This window comes from Prosopis cineraria, unplaced genomic scaffold (genome assembly GCF_029017545.1).
Source record: "Prosopis cineraria cultivar Desert tree isolate PC_DT_omini unplaced genomic scaffold, ASM2901754v1 PC14, whole genome shotgun sequence".
Lineage (NCBI taxonomy): Eukaryota > Viridiplantae > Streptophyta > Magnoliopsida > Fabales > Fabaceae > Prosopis > Prosopis cineraria.
In genome coordinates, this window is record NW_026555345.1 from 26,301,073 (window position 1) to 26,323,123 (window position 22,051).

The 22,051-nt window shown below is 32.2% G+C and overlaps 4 protein-coding genes across 4 annotated transcripts; all 4 read left to right on the top strand.

Annotated features, from left to right (window-relative positions):
* Positions 1-1,331: 1,331 nt before the first annotated feature.
* Positions 1,332-3,837, top strand: LOC129292415 (disease resistance protein RPV1-like). The gene is made up of 3 exons (XM_054929969.1): positions 1,332-1,372; positions 1,745-2,257; positions 3,093-3,837. Exons 1-3 carry the CDS (start codon positions 1,332-1,334, stop codon positions 3,835-3,837), a joined length of 1,299 nt encoding a protein of 432 aa, XP_054785944.1.
* On the top strand, positions 3,834-7,523 carry LOC129292114 (disease resistance-like protein DSC1). Its single transcript, XM_054929634.1, has 4 exons — positions 3,834-4,191; positions 4,446-4,721; positions 6,063-6,743; positions 6,904-7,523. Exons 1-4 carry the CDS (start codon positions 4,054-4,056, stop codon positions 7,384-7,386), a joined length of 1,578 nt encoding a protein of 525 aa, XP_054785609.1. The 5' UTR covers positions 3,834-4,053; the 3' UTR covers positions 7,387-7,523.
* Positions 7,524-7,987: 464 nt separating this feature from the next.
* Positions 7,988-9,538, top strand: LOC129292416 (pentatricopeptide repeat-containing protein At2g20540-like). The gene has a single exon (XM_054929971.1). The coding sequence runs from the start codon at positions 7,988-7,990 to the stop codon at positions 9,536-9,538; it is 1,551 nt and encodes a 516-aa protein (XP_054785946.1).
* A 3,668-nt stretch (positions 9,539-13,206) lies between these two features.
* On the top strand, positions 13,207-14,995 carry LOC129292221 (UDP-glycosyltransferase 708G1-like). Its single transcript, XM_054929781.1, has one exon. The coding sequence runs from the start codon at positions 13,315-13,317 to the stop codon at positions 14,713-14,715; it is 1,401 nt and encodes a 466-aa protein (XP_054785756.1). The 5' UTR covers positions 13,207-13,314; the 3' UTR covers positions 14,716-14,995.
* The last annotated feature ends 7,056 nt before the right edge of the window (positions 14,996-22,051 follow it).

The following is a 22,051-nucleotide window of genomic DNA, read 5'->3' on the forward strand; positions in this document are numbered from 1 at the left end:
AAAAGTACAATAAATAAAAGTGTGTATAATTTTAAATATATTCATATATATTAAATTTAAAAAATAATATCACATTATTTTTTTCCTTATCATCATGGGTAGTTTTAAAAATAATTTTTAAATATTATATAAAATGTAATATCATAATTTATAAATGAGATTAAATGAATTTTTTAAAACGTATATTATAAGTAAGGGAGCAGGGAGCACCATTTAGCTTGGACACAATAACAGCAAATGTCTACTTATTGCTCTCCCTCCTTTGTATTCGAATCACCAACAGCCCCTCATATATAATTATAGGATAAAGATGCAAATTGAGCCTCAAATTATTTTTTAAAGACTACTAAATAACTTGTATTATAAAATAATGTAAAATAAATTATTAATTATTAAAATCGGTGCATGCATTGCCTTCGGTCCATTTTCACTAATAGCCGTTTACTTTTAATATTATGGGACCCACTTGCTTCATTCATTCTCTTTGAATTTTGAAAGCTCCATTAGTCAACGCCATCGTCATTGCCCAACCAACACCAAGCGAAGCCTGACCTTGCTGTCGACCCGAACTCCATAGCATCTGTCTTGACCATTGGCTTGTTCCTCCTCTCTCTCAACCTCTCTTCATCACTGACTTCGCATTTTCTCTCCTCCCTACCATTGCTTCCTCCACCACCGTCCTTGTCGACTCTGTCACCAGCCACTACCTGTCTGAGCTGATAGAATTATCAAAGATAATAAACCAAACAGTATTGTCGAGAGAGATTGTCGAGAGAGATGATAGATGTGGAGTTCTAGCTAGAGTGATTGAATTCATGTGGCAGAACGATAGGTTTTCCTATGAACTTATTTGGCCTATGAGTTCATCAGAAAATATTTGCATGCTATGAGTATGCAGCGTCCTACTCTCTATTTATTTCACTATTTATTGTAATATAATATTTTTTTTTCTTCAACTCTTCGCATTTTCTCTCCTCCCTACCACCACTTCCTTTACCACCGTCCTTATCGACTCCGTCACCGGCCACCACTTGTCCTACTCTCTCTTCCTTCACCAAGTCAGAAACCTCACTTCCCTTACCCCTCTTTCCAAACATAACGTCACCTTCATTCTTTTCCCTTATTCTCTGAACATTCCTGTTCTGTATTTCTCTCTCTTGTCTCTTGGAGTCATCATCTCATCCACTAACCCGCTTAGCTCAGCCTTGGAGGTGGTTTACTAGGTTCGACTTGTTCAACTTGTCATCGCATTTGCCACCTCTTTTACCAAGGGTAAATGGATTTGTGGATGCAATTGCAAACGATGGTGGAAGAACTCAAAACTCTGGAAGATGGCGATGGTTGAAGGCGAGTGGAAGGGAGCTGCACAATGGTCTATAACAAAGGAAACGAGAGTGTGGAAGATTTGTGGTCATCGTTCGGACTAATGGAGCCTGAACATTGACGCTGACAACTTGAAGAGGGAGGAGGCAAACGGCTATGGAGGATAAGTAGTAGGAGAAAAGAACGAGAGAGAGAAAGAGGGAGAGAAGAAGAAAGGAGCCACATACCACAAGAAAAACTAACGTCCATCCAGTCAAGGGGAGACATTAGATGCTCCACTTTTTTAAGTTTGAGATTTATTTTGCACCTTTTTATACTTTAAACGCTCCTCAAAAATTATTTCAGAGTTAAATTTGCACCTTTATCCTATAATTATATATTTGCTTTTCACTTCCATTCTATTTTGCTAATGCGTTATCAGGACAGACATAAATTCCTTCTTTAACAACGAAATTAATGGGGTTTATCTCATCAGAATCCTACTGGAAGTGGAAGTACGATGTGTTTTTGAGCTTCAGAGGCGAAGATACCCGCAACAGTTCACGAGCCATCTGTACGGAGCTCTGTGTCAAAAGGGAATATATACTTTCATAGACAATGAAAAGCTCAAGAGGGGAGAGAAGATTTCCACTGCACTTGAGAGAGCCATTGAAGACTCTAGAATCTCTGTTGTTGTCTTATCCAAAACCTACGCTTTTTCCAGTTCATGCTTAGACGAGGTCCTTAAGATCCTCGAGATCAAGGATTCTAAGGGGCAACTGGTGTTGCCAGTGTTTTACAACATAGATCCATCAGAAGTACGACATCAGAAAAGAAGCTTTCATGACGGTTTCCTCAAACATGAAGATAACTTGGGAATTACAGAAAAGGTTAGCAGGTGGAGGGCAGCCCTGAGTGAAATTGCTTCTTTGTCTGGCTGGCATCTTAATAACGGGTATGTGTCCGGCATAAAAGTTGCCAAATTTATTCAAATTTCTGTGATCAATTTTACTTATTGTTTTTACGTACAATTCTTCCTTTGATTTCGCCTGAAACCGGACTAATTAAAATAGAGATGAATTCATGTTTTGTTTGGTCTGTGACATGATTCAAACAGGGGCCAACCTGCTTCTTATCCTAAGTAGTTGTGGAAACTTGGTATTTTTAGCCTCACCTTCCTTTATCTAGCTCAAAATACGGACAAACATGCAATATACCAATATATGTGAAAGTATGCAAATTCTACCCACAAGTTAGCCGATATTATTGAGATTTTAAGCTTAAAACTAAGCATTTTATCAGGTATAAATTGGGTTATTAATTTATCATCGACCTAACTATAACTGTTGTTACTTCAATTTTGTTAATTTTAAAATTTGGGAAAATAAAAATTAAAGATACTACTAAGACATTAATTCCAATAACAATTTGATTTCCACGCCAATGTGATGACATAAATTTCAATACAAGGGAACCGCTCATCTGATGACATTAATTTCAATACAAGGGAACCGCTCATCTGATGATTTCTAATCCTAGGTATACGACAATTTGTCTTCTACAATTTTAGCCTTATACACTCTGATGCTCATTACAATTTTGTGCCTTAATTTCTAAATCCGGTACCTTGGTTTCTGATTCATCTTGTGATAAAAAGAAAGGGCAACAGCCATTCATCTTCATGAGTTTAATTTACACGCCAAGCAGGTGCGTTGCAGCCATATGGCTTGCATATATATTCATTTATTATCAGATACTTAGAAGCTTCTTCTTTGGATTTATAATGGCAGGAATGAGCCTACATTCATACAAAGAATTGGTGAAGAAATACTCAGTAAGCCGAACCGCACACCTCTGAAAGTAGCTAAACATCCTGTGGGCTTGGAGTCTCCTTTAGAGGACATAAATTCATTGTTGGGTGTCCAATCAGAAAATGATGTGAGGGTTATTGGAATCCATGGTATTGGAGGAATAGGTAAAACAACTTTGGCTAAAGCTCTCTATAACCAGATCTCTTATCATTTTGAGGCCAGCACATTCATTGCAAATGTTAGAGAAATTTCAAAGCAAAACTTCGGCTTAGTTCAACTACAACAAGCTCTTCTTTCAGAAACACTAAACTATAGAGACTTGAAGGTTGGCAATGTAGATAGAGGAATCAACCTCATAAAGAACAGACTCTGTTCTAAAGGAGTTCTCATAGTTCTTGACGATGTAGATTCGATGGAGCAACTTGAATCATTGGTTGGAGAAAACAACTGGTTTGGCTTAGGAAGTAGAGTTATCATAACAACTAGAGATGAACACTTGTTAATTGCTCACAGTGTTGAAGCAATCTACAAGGCTAAGGAATTAAGATATGACCATGCTCTTGAATTGCTCAGCTGGTATGCTTTCAGAAAACCTTATCCTCCCACAAACTATGAGAAACTTTCAATGCACATATTAAACTATGCCAAAGGTCTTCCATTGGCTCTAACCGTGTTGGGGTCATATTTAAGTGGGAAGACTATAGTAGAATGGATGAGTGCGTGAAAAAAACTGCAGAACACTCCAAGCAAACTGATTTCTGAAGTTCTTAACATCAGCTTGGATGGTTTAGAGGAAAATGAGAGGGCCATTTTTCTGGATATTGCATGCTTTTTCATAGGAGAGGACAACGAGTATGTGAAGAAGATCCTAGAAGCTTGTGACCTGCATCCAGATATTGGAATTCGAGTTCTTGTGGAGAAGTCCCTTGTTGCTGTTGATATGGACAAGCTTTGGATGCATGATTTGATTCAAGAAATGGCCAAAGAAATTGTTCTATCTGAATCCCCAAAAGATCCTTGTCAACGGAGCAGATTATGGTTTCATCAAGATGTTCTTCAAGTACTGAAAGAACAAAAGGTACCCTCTCATCTTAATTTGAACCTATTTATAAAGCGCCAATAATTAATTGCTTCCCTGTAGAAAAACACTTGTCTTAATTACAATCATACTAGATGCAGTACAAACCTCAAATTATACCAAAATATATTGTATTTTATTCTGTTATGTATTCACATGTGTATAACTCTGCTCTTAATTATTAGGATTTGACTTTACCAAACTTTTTTTTTTTTTAAATTATGTCTAGCTAATTCCTGCATGTGCATAACCAGGAAAGGAACAACATAGAATGCATAAGGCTAGACATGCCTGAAGCAGAAAATGTGAAGATCAGTGGCAAAGCCTTGGAGAAAATGAAAAAGCTTAGAATTCTTATGGTTGGTAATGCAAACATTTCAGATGGTATTCCATATCTGTCTGATGAGCTAAGGTTAATTGACTGGTCAAGATACCCTTCTTCAACTCTGCCACCAAACTTCTACCCAAAGAGGCTTGTTTCTTTAAAGATGAATCATGGCCGCATCAAACATTTATGGAAGGGAGTCAAGGTTTGAAACATCTTTTTCTGCAATTTATGTTTGCTGCGTATAATTGAAACGAAAGTTCAAAAAAACTGTTCTTGTAAAAGCACCATGAGATGTCATTTATGGAAGGTCATGTACTTTGATTGTATTTTGTTTTTAATTCTTGTAGTTTATTTTGTTGTTTCTAGTTCCTATAATTTGATCAATCTGCAATATATTTCAAAAGTGCTTATGAAGACCATGAGATGGCAATGAGGGAGATAATTTCGCTGTAACTCTACCATCCTCTTTGTTGACATGATAAAAGTATGTTGATGCTGTGAAATGAATTGACTAGGTATGATTAAACATAAAAGGTAAATAAAATTAAAAAAAAACTATCTTTTTATATTTGGCTTGAATAGAATGTGAGAGACAGAGACAAAATTAAATACACATAACAAAAAGGTTAACAGAGTTAAATGAATGTCAACAAAATTCATTCTGTCAAGGTCAAACCATGATCTTTATGTGCATTTTTAAAACTACAAGGATTAATATTGTAGGAGAGGATCAACTAAAGGGACTGAGAGCAACGAAATAAAACTATAGAGACTAAAAACAAATCACAATCAAAGTATGGGGACTTATTTTTATACTTTCCCAAAAATCAATATCAGTTTGGATATGATTTTCTTTTATTTTAACTTGTCTATATTAATTTAGGTTAAAACTAAGTCAATAACTTTAATTTTTATTTTGTTGATCATACAATAGTTTTTATTTCCCTAGTTCCTTTAGTCTGAACAATCCGCAACGTTAGTCCTTATAATTTTAAAAATGCATATAATGACCATGGAATGGGCATTGAAAGTGATAATTTTGCTTTAACTCTACCATCTTACATGATAAAAATATGTTGTTGACATGAAATAAATTGATTCAGTATGATTAAAAATAAAAGGTAAATGAAAAAAAACTTCTTTTTATATTTGGCTTAAACATAATGCAAGAGATGAAGACAGGATTATAGAACACGTGAGCAAAAGGGTTAATAGAGTTGAATATATGTCAACAAAATTAACCTTGTCCATGTCAGCCCATTGTCTTTATGTGCATTTAAAATTACAGCGGCTAATATTGCAGAAGGATCAAACTAAAAGAGGCTGAGAACAATGAAATAAAATTATAAGGACTAAACCAAATCACAATCGAAGTATGGGGACTTATTTTTATATTTTCCCAAAAATCAATATCAGTTTGGATATGATTTGCTTTTATTTTAACTTGTCTATATTAATTTAGGTTAAAACTAAGTCAAGAACTTTAATTTTTATTTTATTGATTATACTATTTAATCACATTTTGATATCAATGATGTTACAGATATTTCGAGATCTGAAGTTTTTATCCTTTAGCTGCTGCGAATACCTCTCGGAAATTCCAAACTTGTCATTGATTCCACAGGTTGAGAGTTTGAGTCTAGACCATTGCAAAAGCCTAGTGGAAGTTCACGAGTCTGTGGGATCTCTTGAGAAGCTTGTCACCTTAAAACTTGTTTTCTGCTCGAATCTCAAGACTCTTCCATGTCGTTTCAAGTTAAAGTCTCTACGCTCTCTTCTCCTTACAGGCTGCTCAAACATCCGAAACTTCCCTGAGATTGTTGAGAAAATGGCAAGTGTTGAAGAAGTCCTTCTCGAAGGGACTTCTATAAAAGCATTGCCTCAATCAACAGAATATCTGATTGGTCTAGAAGTGTTGCTGTTGGATTCTTGTCAAAAGCTTGAGCATCTCCCTTGCAGCATTGAGAAATTGCAGTGCCTTGTTAGTCTCTCTCTCTCAAACTGCCCTAGAATTAGAGAGCTTCCAAAGCTTCCACTGAATACAAGATTCATGTGGACAAATAATTGTAGATCATTGCAAAAGTTTCCAAATTTATACAGCACATCAAGTTCTATTCCTGGTCTAGACGACTTCCAACGTTCATATCATATGAGTTTCATCAACTGCCATAATCTGATCCATAAACAAGTCCAAGACCAGATAACAAATCGTTTATTTGATGAGGTTGCCCTCTTCTCTTCTTCTTCCTCCGTGGATTAGCTTTTATATATATATATATATATATATATGAATACATTCAGCTTAACATGATCGGAAAAGTTAATTGCGTGAGCTTACACGCACATATATATCTGCTCTCACAGCCAACTTTCATGCTTTACAGGCATCTCAATATGAAATCATGCTTCCTGGTGGCACGGTCCCATATTGGCATGACCATCACAGTACTAATGGATCGATATCTCTTGAGGTGGCTTCAAGGTTTAATGGTAAGCCAGTGGAGTTGTTTTTTGGTGCTGTTTTTGATGTGAACAAGACGTCTAACAATACTTTTCCAACTGGTGCATTTTCATTTTTTGTTGAGTTGGCCATCAATAATCACAAAACTCTTGCCATAGCCAGAACATTTGATTCACTGGAGACAAGTCACGTGTGGCTAACAAAGATTAATTTTGGTAATGTGTTGCGGCCCTTCCTGTGGCCATTCAACCATGATATGCATTATTGGAATCAGTTTGTGGTTTCATTTGGGTTCTCTCAAGTATCACCAAATGTGAAACTAAACGCAGTCCTGAAATTCTGTGGGTTCCATATTTCGTGCAAGCAGGATGGGTATTCAATTGATCATACTTTGGTCAAAATATGAATGATAACAGTTAACCACACCATGGACGTGTGTATTTGTGTAAAGGGTATCTGATTGATAACTTGTTTCATTATGATTAGGATGTCAAAACTACTTATGGTTGTAATATGATGATTACCCTAGCGATTTAAAATTAATATTGGTCCATGCTGCTTATATAATGCCAACATTGGCCTCAGTTAGAATAAACCCTATCTCGTGATTTTCTCCATATATTTGTTCAAGACTCATGCAGTTCTTTTACCGCTCATAAGTTCTGAAAAAAGATTCCTTCAAAATTGCCCTTGTGAATATTAAATATAAAATTTATTGGATTCTATTTATAAGTTACGATAATTTCAGCTCATGTAGGACTCGGTGTGTGTGTGATCACCGAGCGAAAACCAAACCAGAGTCGATGCGTTTCAAAATATACAAGGTGATTCAAAAATCATTCATGTTAAGCCGCAATGCATTTCGCTCCAAAATTGAATTTCTATTCAATCTATGCAATTATTACATCACATTTTCAAGCGGTCTCTGCGTCGTGCTGAGACGATCTTCCCCCGACTCAATCCTGGTACGATGAATTTATCACTTTATTATCCTCTTCTGTTGATCGATGCACTATACAAGCTTGCAATTGCAAAGATCGCTGGAGAAATGTATGAGCTTTGACCAGCTCAAGCGAATCCATGCCCTCTCTGTAACTCTTGGAATTCTACCGAATCTCCAGTCCTTGGCTTGCAAGCTTCTAGAAACTTACAAGAATTTGGGCAAAACTCTAGACGCTCAAAATGTCTTCAACCAGATTCAACGCCCAGACGTCGTGTCTTGGACATCCCTCCTTAATCTCTATCTCCATTGTAATCTTCCCGCCGAATCCCTCGCCGTCTTTTCCCAGTACATAAACAGCAGATTCAGACCCGACAGCTTTTTGATTGTCGGAGCGTTATCTTCATGTGGACGTGGCAAGGATTTGATCAGAGGGAAGGCCATTCATGGGATGATCTTGAGAAATCATTTGGACGTGAATCCTATTGTTGGTAATGCACTGATTGACATGTATTGTCGAAATGGGAAAATTGAAGTGGCTGTGTTGGTCTTTGAAAGGAAGAGCATAAAGGATATCTTTTCCTGGACTACCTTGTTTAATGGCTATATCCTGCGTAATGATCTGCATTCTGCACGTCAATTGTTCGACGAAATGCCTGAGAGAAACGTTGTTTCTTGGACGGCTATGATCACTGGCTATGTTAGAGGAGGAAATCCAGTTCAAGCTCTTGAGCTCTTTCAGAAAATGGAGGATCGTCCAAGTTCAGCTACAATTGTGGCAGTGCTCTCTGCATGTGCCGATACTGGTGCTCTTAATTTTGGTCAGTCCATCCATGGAAATGTTGACAAAACAAGCCTCAACCGGGATGTCACGGTGAAGAATGCTTTGATGGATATGTACTCTAAAAGTGGGAGGCTTGACATGGCTATAAGAATATTTGACGAGATCTTTGAAAAGGATGTATTTTCATGGACGACAATAATATCAGGGTACGCATATCATGGGAAAGGACAACATGCTCTGGAGGTGTACTCTCAGATGTTAGAATCAAAGGTTACTCCAAATGAGGTAACCCTTTTGTCACTTTTGACAGCTTGTAGCCATTCAGGGTTAGTTCTCGAGGGGAAAATGTTGCTCCGCAGAATGATTCATTACCATCATTTGAAACCAAAGATTCAGCACTATGGATGCTTAGTGGATCTGTTAGGCCAAGCAGGGTTTCTGGAAGAAGCAAAACAGATGATTGAGCTCATGCCTATTGAACCTGATGCTGCGATCTGGAGGTGCTTCCTCACAGCTTGCTTAGCCCATGGAAATTTGAAGTTAGCTGTGACAGTAGGAAGGAAGGTGATTGAGCTATTGCCAAGTGATGTTGGCGTTTATATGCTTCTGTGGAATGTGTATCATGCTGCCAACATGTGGAAAGAGGCATTAGAAATAAGGAAGCTGATGAGGGCTCGTAGGTTTAGAAGAAAGCCTGGTTGTAGTTGGGTTGAGGTGAATGGTATAGTTCAAGAGTTTCATGCTGATGACACATCGCTGCATGTTTGCTCTGAGCTTTCCTTATTGTTAGAAGACTTGCAAGAGCACTCAAAGACAGACCTTTATTGGAAATGATTCATGCAAATTGACGAGTTTTATAGCTCTTCCATTCATTATGTAATGAGCAGGAAGTTCCATGTGGAAAAGTTTCAGCATCTTTTTAGAAAATTTCTCTCTTCATTTGGATTGGGTCGGCTAGCTACCGCACAAGGATAGTGCATGCATGCCGTTCATGCAGATGGTTCATGTGGCATTACCGTGCATGAAGGAGAACATGTGTCTTCATATGTTGCTTCCACGAAACGCAAATTAAATTTTCTGATCTGGTGCTTCAAGGAGTAGATGTTGTCTCCATATTCAAGTAGTCGTGTAATGAATTAAGATATGAATTTTTATTAAGAAAAGTGTCAACATTTAACACCCAAAGTATCTTAAATTAGTCACCTTCAATGGAAGAATATATGTGATAACAACAAAAAAAATATAATTTATTATCACATAAATATTAAAAATTTAAAACTATTTTGTTACAAAATTTATTTAATAATAAAAAGTATAAATATACCATAAATCTGGATCTCTAGATTTAATGTTATTTTTTATTATTTATTTTAAATTTTTAAAAATAAAAATTTATATAAATTATATAAAAAATTAATAAATCTATTTACTAGTTTGAACAGTTCAGATTTAATATGAATGATTTATATTTAATTTATAAAAATTATAAAAAATTTAATATTAAATCTATACTGTACAAAATATGTTTAAAAAGTCTATTTATAAAAAATTAATATTAAATGTGAGCTATTTAATTTAAATTTGGATCGTTCATACGGGTGAACAAATTTATTAAAAAATTTTATGATTTATACTATGTTTTTCATTTTAAAAATATTTTTAAAAAAATCATTAGCAGAGGCAACTACTTACTAGAACCACAGCTAGACCAAGAGGATAACTCGACGACGAAAAACGAAAGCGAACAGAGCCAACATGTCTGGTTCTGAATCTCATGCTCCGGTGGCTCTCCTCCCTGGCGCCGGTGTGGGCCACCGTTTCTCTGACTTGCGGGTCTCTCAGTCGCCGTCAAGTCTTCCGATCCTTTCTGGCTCCGATTTGAAGCTAAATATTATTTATAAAAAATTATTTTATATAGTATAAATACAAAATCGAAAATTTAATAGCATGCTTTCATTAATATGGATATTAAATAAAAATTGAAATCCATATTAATTTTATTTGAAATTTACTACAAGTCACTATGACACTATAGGAAATCTGATTCCCAAATACATTTGCATTATTGATTATAGAAGGGGATGAACTGATGAAGTAATCATGAAAGGGCTTGATGTGGCCCAAAAAAATACTAATAAAAAATAAAGAAAAGTGAGAATTACATGCAAGTTTTAAATTAAAAAATAATAATTAGTCCGCTCTTGATCTCAGTGGTTTGTGTTTATATTTGTACTTCAATTTCGTTGAAAGGTGTCATTCTTTCCGTGAAAGAAAAAATAAAATAGAAGACTCAGAAATCGCACATTATTTTATTAACCAACCAAAATTATAGAACTTTGGATGAAAATTTTATATCATAAAACTAAATAAAATATCCCGTGGCAACACATTGAAACAATATTAATACTCAAATTAATTTCTTGTGGTGGCTTAATTACACCAGCGGAATAGCGGATGCCGATATATTATCGTTAATTATTGATCCTGTTAGGGTGTCCAACTAAACTATTACTCCTTCCATTTTTATATATATATATATATATATGATATTTTTAATCAAATCACACAAACTAATAAAAATGAGTTATTTAATTAAAAATATGATAATATTTTAATTTTGTCCTTAATTACTATAAATAAAAAATAAGTTTTTTTAAAGTAAATTAATGAGTATATTTATCTTTTTCTCTTTTTAATTTAATAAGGATATAATGATTCATTTATTAAAAAATATGCTAATAATTTTTATATTTAAAGATAAAAAATTAAAAAAAAATATTTTATATATAGAAATGGAGAGAGTAAGCACTAAACGATCGTGAGTTAGAGATTTCTGGTGACTGGCTTTTTAACTGCGCCACACTAAAAGTCTAAAAACACATTGACACGATATCAGTACTCAAATTAATTTCTTGCTGTGGCTTAATTTCACCTTATTATTTTTTATTATACACTGGTTTCTTCTTCTTCTTCTTCTTCTTTTTTGAGACAAGTATATTTGAGTCATGACTGGACATAAATGTAGGTGCTTTTCAGTTCTCTGGATAGAATTTCAAATCCTGGTTTATCATATTATAAGATACCAGTCATTTGCGCTAAACACAATTCCGTTAGTATATTTTCATACTATTGTTTTCTATCCTCAATGTGCGTATTAAAAAAAAAAATTGTGAATTAAAACTTGCAGGGCACAGCCAACACAATCATGAATGGGCCCCTCCTTCACGTTCAATTGTTGGCAGTGTTTGAGATCCAGAATAAATTTACATATGTAGTGCTAGTACACAAGAGACTTGCTTGTCATGTGCTGCATTACGTGCAAAAGGATATGCAAGTTTCTTATTTGGGAAAATTTTATTGAAAATGACTGGACCAACGATAATAAATAAGACAATTTCTGATTTCTAAAATTTTACCATAAGTCTAGAATATTAAATTAAAATTAAAATTATATAAAAAATGATAAGATTATCCCTGTTAAAAGAGAAAAGAAATTTAACAAAAAAATAAACTATAAATATGTAAGTTTATAAACAAGTAAAATATAATAATGAACAAGTGTTTGAAGAATAATGAACAACATACAGTAAAAACATTAACAAATCATGCTAACATAAAAGCAACACATAAAATTAATTCAAATAAAAGTGTTGCAATGAATAAATGAAGTAAAATAATGAACAATAATGTAAGAGATAATGAACCACATATAATATGAACATCAGTAAGTGGTGATAATATGAAAGCAACACTTAAAATTAATTCAAGTGAAAGTATTACAATAAATAAATAAAATATGATAATGAATAATAATTTGAAAGGTAATGAGCAATACATGGCAAAAATATAAACAAGTCATGCTAATAAAGAATTTTAATAGAAATAATTTTATCATTTTTTAAAAAATTTTAATTTCAATTAAATATCCTAAATTTGTGGTAAAATTTCAGAAATTCAAGTGTTTTTTTTTTTACTATTATTATCTCTCATCCAGATCTACAGTAAAATTTTTCCTTTCTTATTTGCAGCAGTCAAGGGCTGTGCCAAAAAACGATCCTGTACAATCCGGTCCAACCCGGATAGCCCGGTCTACGAAACAATAAAGATAGCGTTTGACAGCTAGTTAGCTACTAATAAAATCGCCTTATCTCTTCACAGTTCCCACTCGTCAGTACCGTTGGACGGACTTCAACCACCGAAACCTCATGCAACAGGTGGCTACCAATCTCTCTTTTCCTGGATAACCTCTTCTTCCCACTTGCCTCAACCATTTATATTAAATGTTTAAATGCGAAAATAAATTATTCCAACTTGACGAAAATAAAACAAATAAAATGCTAAAATACTCGGAACGAGATCTCCTCCTCATCCCTTCTATTCTTTTCTTCTCCTCATCGTATCTCCATTTATTTTTATTTTTATATGATAATTATTTTATAAAATAAATAAATTTGGATCATTTATTTTATTATGAGGAGAGGATTCGGACCCAAAGTACTTCAATACTCTCTCCTGTGAAGGAGAATCACTTCATAAACTACTGACCTGGACAGCTAGAACAACTCAGACCGCGGAAAACGAACGCGATCGATCAGAGATTCAGACCCAACATGTCTGCTTCTGAATCTCATGCTCATGTAGCTCTCCTCCCCAGCGCCGGCATGGGCCACCTCACCCCGTTTCTCCGACTTGCGGCTCTTCTTGCCTGCAACGACGTCATGGTCACTCTCATCATCACTCGCCCCGCCGTGTCACTCGCCGAGTCACAGCTTCTCTCTCGTTTCCGATCTTCTCTTCCTCAGGTCAAACTAGTTGACTTACACCTTCTGCCACTCGATCCAACCACCGTCAACTCCTCCGATCCTTTCTGGCTCCGGTTTGAGGCTATTCGCCGATCCTCTCACCTTCTCTCTCCTCTCATTCTCTCCCTCGAGCCCCCTCTCTCTGCTTTCGTTCTCGATATGACGTTGATCTCTCCTGTCATTCCTGTCACTCATGCTCTCTCACTTCCTTCCTTCATCTTCTTCACTTCCTCTGTTAAAATGCTCTCTTTCTTCTCATATTTACCTACCGCTTCGTTCTCAGATCATGATGATCTTTCCATTCCTGGGATTTCACCAATCCCCAGATCTTCCATCCCTCCTCTGCTTCTCATGCCCGATAGTCTCTTCGCCAACATATTCTTCCAGGACAGCGCCAACCTCGCGAAACTAGATGGTGTTCTGATTAACTCCTTCAAAAATCTAGAACCAGAGACAATAGAGGCCATTAATGGCGGAGAAATACTCAGAAAATTGATTCCTCCTGTTTTCGATATCGGTCCATTCATGCCGTGCGAGTTTGAAAATGTGGATAATGGGAATTCAGTGGTTACTCCATTGAAGTGGCTCGACGAACAACCTCAAGATTCGGTGGTTTACGTAAGCTTCGGCAGCAGAACGGCCATGAAAAGGGATCAGGTCCGAGAAATAGGAGACGGGTTGCTGAAGAGCGGGTGCAGATTTCTGTGGATAGTGAAGGACAAATCAGTGGACAGAGATGAAGAAGAGGAAGTAGAAGAAATAGTAGGACGCGAACTCATAGCGAAGTTGAAGAAGAACGGTCTGGTGGTGAAGACGTGGGTGGACCAGAGACAGATTCTGGGTCATCGATCTGTGGGAGGATTTGTGAGCCACTGTGGATGGAACTCAGTGACCGAAGCAGCTTGGTACGGAGTGAGAATTCTGGCATGGCCTCAGCATGGAGATCAGAGGATAAACGCAGACGTGGTGGAGAAGAGTGGGTTGGGGGTGTGGGAGGAGAAGTGGGGTTGGGGTCAAGAAGTTAAGGGAGAGGAAATTGGGAAGAGAATCAAAGACATGATGAACGATGAATCTCTGAAGAAATCCGCAGAACAACTCAGAGACGCAGCGAGGGAGGCCGTCGGTGATGGAGGGACAAGCCACGTTGCGCTTCAGAGATTGATCGGAGAATGGAAGAAGAAGAAGATGAATACTTCTGCAACGGCTTGAGAGCTAAGAGGGTCAAATTAGCGCTTTTTTTCAATAATAAAATAAATAGTAATATCGTCGGATTGAATTGGATTAGTAGGAAATGGGAACAATTGGATTATTTCCGTCTGTATTCACGTTCTATTTCCAAAATAAAATTAGTGGGATTAGAAAGCTTTTGCAAGTTTATGACTTAATTTGGGAGAAATTCTTAGATACAAGGTGTGATAGGTAATTTGTGGTTTGTATAAGTAGAATGTTTTAAATCGCTTAAATAAAATTACATGTGATATTATTTTAATTAATTTTATTCACAGAATGAATATTTAATTTTTTACAAATAAATAAATTTTTATGTGATATTATTTTAATTAATTTTATTCTAATAATTGAATGTATATTTATTTTTATCTTTTTATATTATTATTAATGTTAAAATTAATTTATATTTAATGTCATTTAAATATTATATTTTTATTAAATAAATTATAAATAACATGATGCACCAGTTAACTTACAAAATATCTCCTTAATGTGGTCAATCCTTTGCTTTTGTGTACCCATATGTGAGTGAGGGTACTTAAAATACTCACGAGATGCAAATTATAGCAACGAACAATTATATTTTTTTTCCAAAAATAAAATATGCACATGTATCAGTATCTTTTATTACCATATGTATGTTATAAAATGTAGAGTAAAAATACAGTAATTTTTATTCCAGAAATTTTTCATTTATTTTTCAAACTTGAACTTTAGTTCAATGTTTAATAATGTTAGGAGTTTTATAAAACACTGAATTTTTTATTTAAATATCATTGAAAATTTTAAATATTAATATTTGCTTATAATCCAATTATAAGAGTGTATACTCATCCCATGAAAGAACTTAAATATTTAAGTGTGAAAAAATTCAAATAATTAATTTAAATAATGTGTTTACATTAATAAAATTTAAAAAAAATTAATTATATCAGCTAATTTATTTTTTATCATGTTAAATCCCTAGTCATTCGTTTTTTAATGTGTTTAAAATACTGTTTGAACCAAATTACATATTTAAATTTTAAAAACATTAACTGTGTAAATAAGTTCATAAAAATAAAAAAATTAAAGTATGAACTAAAAAAGTAAAAAAATATATGCATTAATTTTTTTTGGGTAACTTGAATGATTTTTAAACAACTATATTTAAGGTAGATATATTTTAACCAATACACTTGACTTAATAGATCAACTAATGATTTGATATGTGAAAATACAATTTCAAAAGTAAAAGAAAAGTCTGCGTTTCGTGACAATTAATTTCAGGAGAAATTTGTATGGCTTTTAAAAATTAAAAAAAAAAGTATATGCCATTAGAATAAAATAAAAGAGATGCGTGGTTATATTGAAAAGATAATAGTCGTTATAGGCAGAGCATACTCCTCATATTTATTTTTTTAAAAACAGACCGTGGTTGCATCCGGCCTAATACATAGGTCCTCATAATTTTTTTTTAAAATTTTTTTATGTTAATATATATTTTCTCTATTTAAAAATATAAAATATTTTTTGAAAATTTAAATATTAAAAAAATATAAGGTGCTTTTAATTTTTTAATGTGTAATTATTATTTTTTCTAAAAGTACCCATATTAATAATGATTTTATATTTATTATAGGGTGTTTAATAGGAATAAATATAAAAATATAGGATTAGTTTGAAAGTAAATAATTACTTTATTAAAAGGTGATATTTAATTAAAAATATCTTATATTTTTAAATGAGAGGAGTAGTACTGAACCACTTATTTCCATCCGACCTAATGCACTCCACATTTGAACATATCTTCTTTGTCACAAGCATATATATTTTACAAATTATCACATATATAAGTTATTAACTTGTATAAGTATAAATTAAGAATCATTTTTTAATATCATAGAACACCCTTTTTTCTTAAGAAAGAAATAAAGAATTTTTTTATGAAGTACAAGAAATATCTCATTCCAAATTAAAAGTTAAAACATAAGAGCACTACTAATGAATCAATGGACAATTTTTTCCAAACGAAAATACTTAGAGTTTATAAAAAATTTAATTTAATACTTTTAACAACATCAAAAAAATTGATTTAAAACACGGTTTTAAATTTTTATTAAGATTTTATGAAAATTATATAAGTATAAAAATATTTAAAAGATAACTTAATTATATAAATTTTAAGTTATAAAAATTATGTAATTAATTCTACAGTTATATAGTCATTTAATAAAAATATAAGCTTTTTTAATTTTATTTTTTTAAGAAAAATTTAAGAATTTTAATTTTTAAGAGTTAAAAAATTTAATTGATCAAATTGTAAGAACTCAATTAAAATAAAATAAATTACATGAGCCTAATTTAAAATTAAAAAAAATATAAGAATTTATAAATATGTTTTCTCATTTAAAATTACTTATTTGAAATGAGTGATTTTCAGATTTGATACGGTCTCAGATTTCGTGAGGACCCTAGTACTTAATGATTGTTTAGGATTACAATCCTCTCATGTTTAGCTTCATGTAATGGGCCTTTTCCCTCCCTTGTGGGAAAAAAAAAAAAAGATAACTTAAAGATTTTATAAAAAAAATTATCTTGTTGATATTTTATTTAAAAAAACATATATTATTGTATGTTTAGTTACAATAATGAAAAAACAATTTTCAATTAATTACTTTTAAATTTTATAGTATTTTCTTTAATTTTTATTTTATAAAAATAATTTATTATTTAATTATTTTAAAATTTTATGATATATTCATGTATTCAACATTTTTAAAATATTCACCCTCATTTACCATATCAAATTGTTTTAAGCCACTTAAAACAGCTTTTTAAAATAATTATAATTTTTTTTTTCAAATTCTTATTATTTTCACAAGTTCAAATAAGTATCATAAAAATACTTAATTATTTTTTAAATGATTTTTTTCCTTAAAATAAGCTAAACGGGCCTTATCGTAATGTCCATTTTTTAAAATTAAATCATTCACACACCTTGCACTTTCTTCATTCAAAGGTGCATTGATGCCACTGGACTAATAAGTCTTTTGCAATGTAATCACTGTTGACACAATTAACTAAAACTCAGCAGGAAACTCATTATTGGTCAAACTCACTCTTCCTATACAGTAAAGAAAGATTGTTCTATCTTTCTTAATACCCCATAACACAAATATTATTAAGGGAAAATCTCAGTGATTGAATTTGGAAGATTTTATTTACCAAGAAAAATCACAGGATTCTGAATTCACACTACAAAATTAAGGGCCTAAAATATGATTAAATTTTAGTGTGAAAAGAAAAATTTACCCCTTATTTTTAAAAAGATCCTTACTGTCACTAACCACCAGTGATTACACTAGCCATTGGAGCTTCGGTCACCTATGAGGGAGACAAATTAATTTTTTTTAGAAGATCCAAGTTGGGTTTGAACCACATCTTTTTGCCCACCAAAAAAATAGTTAGCTACTAGATTAATAATTTCTTTCAATTATAAATTTATACACACACACACATCTTTGTTTTCACTTTCCATGCTAATATTTAATAAAAACTCAATGGTTACTTGTCATTTTAAGAATGACTACTTGTTAAACTACTAATGAGACTTATTAAAAAATTTAATATGCATTAATTTTTATAAATATTTATTTATTTTTATAACTAGAAATGACAAATAACTATTGACAATTTAATAAGTAATCATTTGTGAAATGATAATTCTCATTATTAGTTTTAATTTTTTTTAATAATTTGACAAGAAAATTTTGATAAAATAATAAGCTCATATAAGCTTTTGAAAATAAAAACAAGCAAATATTTATTAAAATCACTCCATATTAAATTTTTTTAATAAGTCCCCACTACTAATTTAACAAGTAACCATCAATAAAATAACAAGTCTCATTGCTAGTATTGAAAATTTCTCTTCATAATTTAACAAGTAAATTTTAGTAAAATGATAAGTTTACAAAAGCTTTCGAAAAGTAATCACTTGTGAAATAATAAGTTTTGCTATTAATTTTAAAAATTTTTTTTGATAATTTGAAAAGAAAATTTTAATAAAATAACAATTTCATATAAGCTTTTAACATGTAAGCTTTTTGTAATAAAAATAAGTAAATATTTATAAAAATTATTTCATATTGAATTTATTTAACAAGTTCCCATTACTAATTTAATCATTTGTGAAATAATAAGTCCGGTTGCTAGTGTTGAAGAATTGTCTTCATAATTTCAGAAGTAGATTTTAACAAAATAATAAGTTTACAAAAGCTTTTGATATGTAAGCTTTGCGTAATAAAAACAAGTAAACATTTTATAAAAATCAATGTATATTAATTTTTTAATAAGTTTTATTAATAATTTAACAAGTAGTCATTTTTAAAATGACAAGTAACCATTAAACTTTTAATAAGTATTGACATGAAAAGTAAAAATAAAGTTTAAAATATATATAAAGATTTGCATTGTTTATTTAACAAATTCATATTGATATATCAAAATCTTATATGAACTTATTATTTTATTAAAATTTACCTATCAAATTATTAAGAGAAATTTTTAGTGCTAATAAGGAGACTTGTTATTTTATAAATAATTACTTATTAAATTATTAATGAAAACCTATCATTCTTGATAATAAAACAAGTAAACATTTGTAAAAATTAGTTCATATTAAATTTTTTAACAAGTTCCATTAGTAATTTAAAAAGTAGCCATTTATAAAATAACAAGTGATCATTAAGCTCCCAATAAGTATTGATATGAAGAGTAAAAGCAAAGTTCAAAATATAATGGTCTTTATTATTTCACAAATAATTACTCATTAAATTATCAATAAAAATTGTTAAAGAAATTTAATATAGAGTAATTTTTTAAATATTTACTTATTTTTATTACTAAATTTTTTTAAATATTTACTTGTTAAAGCAAAGTTCATACAACTTGTTATTTAACTAAAATTTATTTATCAAGTTGTCAAGAAAAAAAAATTAAAATTAATAACAGAACTTATAATTTCAAAAATAGTTATTACTAATGGGGACTTGTCATTCATAGCAATAAAAATAATTAAACATTTATAAAAATTAATATCTATTAAATTTTTTAATAAGTTTTGTTGGTAGTTTAACAAGTAGTCATTAAGCTCTTGATAAATATTATCATGGAAAGTAAACATAAAATTATATATATGTATATATATTTATATTATATAAATAAAAGAAATTATTAGTTTAGTGGCTAATTATGATATAGGTTTAAACTCCATCTTGATCACCTTAAAAAAATTAATATGTCTCCCTTACCGGTTCGATAATCAGTGCCAAAGCTCTGACGAATACTCCAACCACCAACATTAGAGTTTCGATGGTCTATCCGACAAGATGATCCAACCAACAATGTCTTAGCTCCAACAGCGAGTGATAACGAGAAGGTTTTTTTTTTTTTTTTAGTGAAGGATTGTTTTATATTTTTATATTAAAATTTAATTACATTTTGATTTATTGATCCTGTGTGAATTCATAATCATTTAATTCTTCTCAATAAATAAAATTTTCTAGAGGTCCTTCTATGTGACTTTCCCTATTATTAACTAATTAGATAACGGCCACACAACTTGAAAATACGCGTCCAACTGTCCATAGCATGCACATCAGTGTTTGACTGACTGGCATGAGTAGTACATAATACTTCAGTGATGACTGGTAATTCAGTGTATACTCCCTTCAATATTACCTACACCTTTTAAAAATAATTTTTAATTTAAAATGTATGATATTTTATAATAATTAAATTATTTTTTAATTAACATAAAAATGTTTAATATAAATATATTATTATTTAAAAATAAAAATAAAAATAAAAGTATATTTTATTTTTTTATATGAAGAAACTATTTTTTTAATATGCACAAAACAATTAAAAATCTTTTATAATAAAAAGCATAGCAAGTATTATATAAAAATAAAGCCCCCCAGCCTCTCATCTCGAACCACCACTTCCCAAGAAGATGGATAGACCAAACATGTCTGATTCTCATGTTCACGTGGCGCTCCTTCCAGTCGCCGGCACGAGCCACCTCACGCCGTTTCTCAGACTTGCGTCTCTTCTCGCCCACAACGGCGTATTGGTCACTCTCCTCACCACTCGCCCCACCGTGTCACTCGCCGAATCACAGCTTCTAGCTCGCTTCGGATCCACCATTCCACAAGTCAAACTCGTTGACTTCCACCTTCCGCCTCTCGATCCAACCACCGTTAACTCCTCCGATCCTTTCTGGCTACGGTTTGAGGCTATTCCCTGATCCTCTCACCTTCTCTCTCCTCTCATTCTCTCCCTCGAACCCCCCCGGGCTTTCGTTCTCGACGCAACCTTGTTCTCCGGTCATTCCCGTCACTTATGCTCTTTCTGTTCCTTTCTTCACTTCCTCTGTTAAATTCCTCTCCTTCTTCTCATATTTCCCTAAAGCTTCATTCTCTGATCATGATGATGTTCTTTCCATTCCTGGGATTTCACCCATCCCCAGATCTTCCATCCTTCCTCCGCTTCTTGTGCCCGATAGTCTCTTCGCCAACATGTTGTTCCAGGACAGCGCCAACCTCGTGAAACTAGATGGGGTTCTGATTAACTCCGACAAACAACTTGAACCAGATTCAATAGAGGCCATTAATGGCGGAGAAATACTAAAAAATTTACTTCCTCCTGCTATCGATATTGGCCCATTCCCGCCTTGCGAGTTTAAAAAGAGAGACGATGAGAACTCTTTGGATTCTCCATTCAAATGGCTGAACGAACAACCTAAAGGTTCGGTGAGCTTTCTTTTAATAATACTTCAAATTTATCTTCAGTGAAATTTCAAAAAACGTTTGTGAGCAAAAAAAAAAAAAAAAACAAAAGAAAGAAAGAAAGGCCAAGTAGCTAAGCAATTGATTTTTGAGTATTTTTTTAGTGTGTTTTATTTGCATTTTTCTGTCATGCAAACGCATTTGATACGAAAAATATTGGAGCACCTAGTCCCTCCTATTTCCATTACAAAATACTCCTTTCATTTTTATATATAAAAAGTCTTTTAAAATTTTTTTTATCTTTAAATTGTTAGCTTTTTTTAATAAATAGACCATTATGCCCTTATCAAATTAAAAAAAGATAAATGTTCTCATTAATTTACTTTGAAAAAATAGGTTTTTTATTTAAAATAATTAAGAGTAAAATTAAAATATTATTATACTTTTAATTAGATAACCAACTTTTATTAATTTGTATGATTTAGTTCAAAATATTTTATATATAGGAATGGAAGGAGTACTTAATTACAAATACCTTATCA

What these genes read in the sequence shown, in the direction of transcription:
- LOC129292114 (XM_054929634.1), top strand. Translation starts at nt 4,054, where the DNA reads ATGGACAAGCTTTGGATGCATGATTTGATTCAAGAAATGGCCAAAGAA. An exon ending in AAGTACTGAAAGAACAAAAG is followed by an intron (nt 4,192 to 4,445) that starts GTACCCTCTCAT and finishes GTGCATAACCAG; the next exon opens with GAAAGGAACAACATAGAATG. An exon ending in CAAATCGTTTATTTGATGAG is followed by an intron (nt 6,744 to 6,903) that starts GTTGCCCTCTTC and finishes CATGCTTTACAG; the next exon opens with GCATCTCAATATGAAATCAT.
- LOC129292221 (XM_054929781.1), top strand. Translation starts at nt 13,315, where the DNA reads ATGTCTGCTTCTGAATCTCATGCTCATGTAGCTCTCCTCCCCAGCGCC.
- LOC129292416 (XM_054929971.1), top strand. Translation starts at nt 7,988, where the DNA reads ATGCACTATACAAGCTTGCAATTGCAAAGATCGCTGGAGAAATGTATG.
- LOC129292415 (XM_054929969.1), top strand. Translation starts at nt 1,332, where the DNA reads ATGGCGATGGTTGAAGGCGAGTGGAAGGGAGCTGCACAATG. An exon ending in TGGAAGGGAGCTGCACAATG is followed by an intron (nt 1,373 to 1,744) that starts GTCTATAACAAA and finishes ATGCGTTATCAG; the next exon opens with GACAGACATAAATTCCTTCT. An exon ending in GGCTGGCATCTTAATAACGG is followed by an intron (nt 2,258 to 3,092) that starts GTATGTGTCCGG and finishes TTATAATGGCAG; the next exon opens with GAATGAGCCTACATTCATAC.